General features: G+C 36.0%; 1 protein-coding gene across 1 annotated transcript; it reads right to left on the reverse strand.

Moving 5' to 3' along the window:
* Nucleotides 1-4753: 4753 nt before the first annotated feature.
* On the reverse strand, nt 4754-5527 carry LOC117570955 (uncharacterized). Its single transcript, XM_034252894.2, has one exon. It carries the CDS (start codon nt 5377-5379, stop codon nt 5002-5004), a length of 378 nt encoding a protein of 125 aa, XP_034108785.1. The 5' UTR covers nt 5380-5527; the 3' UTR covers nt 4754-5001.
* Nucleotides 5528-6000: the final 473 nt, after the last annotated feature.

Genomic DNA, 6000 nt, shown 5'->3' on the forward strand with positions numbered 1-6000 from the left:
AGCGGCAAATCTGTGTCCGTTGCGGCACATCGGGGATTTCGCGCCAAGTGTGCAATGCAAATTATTATTATTTTGTTTGGTTTGTGTACTTCGAATGCTTCGCCAAATGCTTAGCATTAATATAAAATGACCAAATGCGGCAGCAAAATAACACTCACACATACACACATACACGCACACACAATCAACCGCAACTCAACTTGTGTTTTTTTTTTCGGCTTGTTTTTGTTTTGGTTTCGGGAAAGCAAACAAGTGATTACAAGTTGTCTTCAACTTGCGAATGAATTCATTTAGTTCTTCATTAAATTTATTTGTTCAACACAAATTCAATTTTGCGCGCGACTCAGTTTTGTTATTAACTTTTAAATTTATTTTCTATGTTGCTCTCCACATTGAAATTTACATATAGATAAAAATTACTTATTTTTCTTGAAATACAAATATTTTGGTTGATCGAGTTCATATCTCTTTAATTCTCTCTCTTCATAGCATGAATCCGCAAAACGCTCAAATATTCTGTATTCTGTAAAATCACATTAAAACAAAAAACTTTCTTAAAATCGTAGTTTCAAAAATTGAAATATAAATTTATTTCCTATTATATTATTTTACACTAAACTAAACCTTTTATCCAAATGGAAATATTTAGTGTATTCGCATTAGCATTTGTATCCTTTTTTTTCTAGTATTATTGAACTTTCTTAGCTCAACGCTTAAATAGTTCTGTGATTTAACCACTTGCGAAAATCCCTTAAAACGTGATCGAGTTCCTTGAACCGGATTTCAATGCACACATCGTGTCACTGTTGCGATTCAATTTACATAAGATTTTTTTTATTATCGAACCAATTAGGAGTTGAAAATGGGCAGCTGATTTCTTCGGTGCGTTATCAAGCGATGTTCTCCGTCGAACAGGGGAACCCCAAAATAGAAACAAGTAAGAAAGTTACAGTCGAGTGTACTCGACTGTGAGATACCCGCTACCCATTTTTAATAAAGGCAAAATATTGCGGTATTATTTTCAAAATATACCGAAAATACTAAAAAAATACTTAAAATATACCAAATGGTATATTTGGTATATCGATACAGTACCACATTCAAAATATACCATAGACGGCACAATATACCAGATTGTCAGCCCATACAAAAGTATTTCTTTAATAACTTCCACAATTTTTATCTGATCGCAACCAAATTTTCAGGAATCATAGCTTCTATAGTAGTTATTGTATATACCAAAATTCGCAACCCTAGCTTACGCTTGTTATTCGAGGGCGGAAGTGGGCGTGGCAAAAATTTGAAACAAACTTGATCTGCGTGCAAACATAACAAATGCTGTCGAAAAAATTATAGCTCTATCTCTTATAGTCTCTGAGATCCAGTGTTTCATACGGACGGACGGACAGAAGGACAGACACACAGACGGATAGACGGACATGTCTAGATCGTCTCGGCTGTTGACGCTGATCAAGAAAATATATACTTTATAGGGTCGGATATGCCTCCTTCTACCTTTTACATACATTTCCTGCCGGCACAAAATTATAATACCCTTCTACCCTATGGGTAGCGGGTATAAAAAACACAGCTCAGGTGTTTTATAGTAGCTATGGCAAATAATGTGCTCAGCACACATGTGAAGCACTGGTAACGCGGCTGAAGAATTTAAAAGCGAATACAACTAGTATACTCTTTACATTTTTTTTTTAATAATATTCGAGATGTTGAAGTGCGGTTGTGCGAAGGGAGAAAAAAAAGCGAGACCCAGACCCAGACCGAGACCCAGACCCAGTGTCTAACCCCGTGCACAATTGTGAATGTCCGTTGACCTGTTGCCATGGCAGAGACACATAAAATTTAACATAATGCCCGCCAGGCCATGAGAGTCACCAACGAACGCCCTTCAGCAGCTCTCAGCTCATCCAAAGGGGGAGGGAGGGAGCGAACGCCAAAAGTCATAAATTACGTTAAGTCTGAGGGGATTGAAAGGGAAACACAATGTGTGCGAGTGTGTGTTTGTGTGTGCGCCATTATCGCATGTCGCGGGGGAAACTTGAAACTTTAAATGGGCCGATAGCATAGACCAGTTGGTCCAAAGGTGAGCCACGGATGAGAGGTGGGTGGAGGGAGGAGGGAGTCAGGAGTGGATACGGAGCACATCCAGAGGACTGCCCCCAACTGTGGCTGTGTGGCTGTGTGACTGTGGCTTTGTCTCTCACGCGACGCGCTGTTTACTCGACTCGACACGGCCTCGGCATTTAAGCCAATTTTGCACTGCTTGTTGTGCAGTCAATTTGTAGCTGGTTCATTTTCCCTCCGCTCCCTCCTTCTTTCCCGTTTGCCTTGCTGCTAATTGGTGAACTGTTGCATGCTTTTAGGCGCCAAATGCAATTCAAGCGCCTCCTTTGTCATCCTTCAATTCAATATCCGGAGCTGCAACACAACACACAACACACAAAACAAAACAAAACACAACACAATTCAATTTTCCATGCATGCCTCGCCCTTCGCCCCTCGACCCTCGCCGTGCTCTAACCTTGCAAACAACAAATTGCATTTTTCGCTTACGCAAATATTTTGTGTGCTGTACTTTCATTTAGTTGCAAAACAATTTTTTAATATACACGCATTTTTTGCACAATTTATGAACAACTTTATTACAATTTTGTTTCGTTTTCTGTTTTTTTTTTCAGGTCAATCTACCCTTTTAATATGATTGGAGAACTGCATGATGAAGCGACTAAAGTAAGTATACGAGTATGCAAAAACTTTATTTTATATATTCGTATTTGATTTACAGGGCATTTCTTTGTATTCTTTTTGTTTGCTTTTGTGGCGACTGTAAACTGTCTGTTGCCTGCACATGACAAACTCTCCTGCCCACAGTCTATTAATTAGTGCACAAAGTTGTTCCATACGAATGCAGCAACATTTTATTGAAACTGCAACTATTTTGTATTTGATTATCAAACTTTATCCGTAGTCAAAGTGCTGTAAGCAAATTCACCTCAACTCAGTTATTTAGACAAAGTATAAAGCATGTAATACACTGCTACATTGTTCGCTAAATTAGAGCGAAAAAACAAAAAAAATAAACAAGTAAGAAAGATACAGTCGAGTGTGTACAACTAAAAGATTTTCTATATACGGTATTAGTCGTAAAATATATCGAAATTTATGTAATGAAAAAATTATAAAAAGTGCTATACATACATATGTCAAATTTGAAATATTAATTTCGTATAATAATATGGTATATTTTTATTTATATAGTATAAATAGTATAGTTAGTATATTAATATACTAAATGCAATCTACAGTATATTTTAATTGTCGGTCATATAGTATATTAATATACCAAATATTACCCACAGTATATATTTTTTTAGTTTTTACTCTATAACATTCAAAATATGACATATAGTATACTATATGGCCTGCAATACATTTAAGTACGTATACTATAACAATAAAAATATACCATATTATAATACCAAATATATCATTTAGTATATTTTCAGAATATGTTGCATTCCAAAAATATACCATTATACTTGCTATGACGTTTTTTAAAAGTTATTTATCATAAACTTATACCAAAACTAATATTACAAAAAATACCAAAATATAGCGAAGGCTCTATATGGTATATCGATAAACTTAAAATACGAAAATATTAATATACTTTAACATTCAAAATATATGATAATAATTGTTATGTGTTTGTATGGATTATAAATGTGGCGGTATAACTCTCAAAATATACCAAATTGATATTAAATACTAAAATATAGCGAAGACTATATATGGTAGAACGATATACTATTGCTTTAAAAATGTGGAGTTCTAATATTCCTCTTTCTTATACCCAATAGAGGAAATAACAAGTAAGAAAGCTACAGTCGAGTGTACTCGACTGTGAGATACCCGCTACCCATTTTGAATAAAAGAAATATATTTTGCGGTATTTTTCAAAATAAACCGAATATACTACAAAAATACTAAAAATATACCAAATGGTATATTTGGTATATCGATACAGTACCGCATTCAAAATATACCATAGACGGCACAATATACCAGATTGTCAGCCCTTACAAAAGTATTTCTTTAATAACTTCGACAATTTTTATCTGATGGCAACCAAATTTTAAGAAATCACAATTACTATAGTTATTATTGTATATACCAAAATTCACAGCTCTAGCTCTGAAGTTACGCTTGTTATTCGTTTTTTTTTTGATTTGCGGGGGCGGAAGTGGGCGTGGCAAAATTTGAAACAAACTTGTTCTGCGTGCAATCATAACAAATGCTGTCGAAAAAAAATTAGAGCTCTATCTCTTATAGTCTCTGAGATCCAGTGTTTCATACGGACGGACGGACGGACGGACATGGCTAAATCGTCTCGGCTGTTGACGCTGATCAAGAATATATATACTTTATAGGGTCGGAGATGCCTCCTTCTACCTATTACATATTATACATTTCTTGCCGGCACAAAGTTATAATACCCTTTTACCCTATGGGTAGGGGGTATAAAAACCACATGTGGCTCTGCAACGAGTTGAGTAAAAGTTTCTGTCAAATAAGTTGAAGCGCCCAAATATCAATCAGTCAACAAAATGTGCTACGCATTTCCAGCGAAATTTTCACCCCCCCTGCCTCCAAATCCAATTTATCGGTTACGCTGACTAATAAGGCTTGTAAATGAAATTACATTAATGCGAAATTAGATGCAACAACTATAGGATACATTTTTTTAACTGCCAATTTTTAATATATGAAAATGTGTGTGTATGTGTGTGTGTGTAGTCAGGGATTATGGGAATATGGTGAGGATACAAAATCAGCACAGCTGAGGCTGAATCCTTTGATGGATGTTGAATGATTATTGAAACTGCAAATTTATACACACACATGCATATGCATATTATAGTATTCTTCTTTCGGGTCCAAAAGGCTTGCTGATTGGTTTGATTGCTCGGGAGAGAGGGGAGATTACTCCTTCCAATTTGTGGGCATGGCATTGATGGCAGCGCGTAAAGCATAACGATAATCGTCGCCCTGGTAACGCACATGCTCCAATCGGCGTCCCTGGCTATCGATAACATACAGCGAACGTCCGCTGCCCCCCACCACACCGAGCTCCTCCCCCAAAGCAGCAGCGGCTGCCGCCTCATCGCCAGCCATCATCATCATCGTTGCTTCCTTCGTTGTTGTCGTCTGCGTCTTTGCACCAGCCAATGATGGCAGTCCTTCAGCTGTTGCAGTTACTGCATCATGTCCCCGAAATCCTCCGCCTCCGTTCACACGCAATTCCGGAAAGCGATTAACCGTCGGCACATAGATATTAATGCGTGAACGTGTTCCAGACATTCTTTTATTTCTTTTCTAACTAAAATTAAAAACCAAAAATTCTCACGATTGGTAGTTTTCGATAGTAATGGAGAATTTATGTAGACGACAGTGAAAAATTCAAGTTGTGCATTGTTTAGAGAAAAAACTAAAAACGAGTCAAAGCTGATATGTTTTGCAAAAGGCAACTAGATTATGCATTTCAACATGGCTTAGAATATAATTTATCAATGCATAAAATTTGCACACAAATCAAAAATTTGAATCAACCTTAATTAGGCAGCAAATTAGTTTTGATTCTGTTTTTTTTTTTTGTATTTTTATGTCAGCAAAACGTTAGTTCCAATAAAATAAATCGATATAATATATTTATGCACTTCTAATTCGGTCAAATCAATCATAAAATCTACAACGCATTTCAACTGGAATGCAACATGAACTAAAAATAAAATATAAATTGCATTTAATGCATAGTTTTTGCATATCTAACTTGCCAAATCAAACTAAATTCGGATGAGGACAAGTGCTACTTGAGTGGCAATTGCAATAAGTTGCATCGAAGTATCGAAGGTTTTAACCAAATTGTTGCATTTTTCTCTTTTTTTTTGTCGTCCACTCAAAAAAAAACAGTTCGAAAACCAA

The sequence above is a fragment of the Drosophila albomicans genome, chromosome X (assembly GCF_009650485.2).
Source record: "Drosophila albomicans strain 15112-1751.03 chromosome X, ASM965048v2, whole genome shotgun sequence".
Classification (NCBI taxonomy): domain Eukaryota; kingdom Metazoa; phylum Arthropoda; class Insecta; order Diptera; family Drosophilidae; genus Drosophila; species Drosophila albomicans.

Bases quoted from the DNA above. Each gene is read 5' to 3' on its own strand.
- LOC117570955 (XM_034252894.2), bottom strand. From the start codon at position 5,379: ATGTCTGGAACACGTTCACGCATTAATATCTATGTGCCGACGGTTAAT.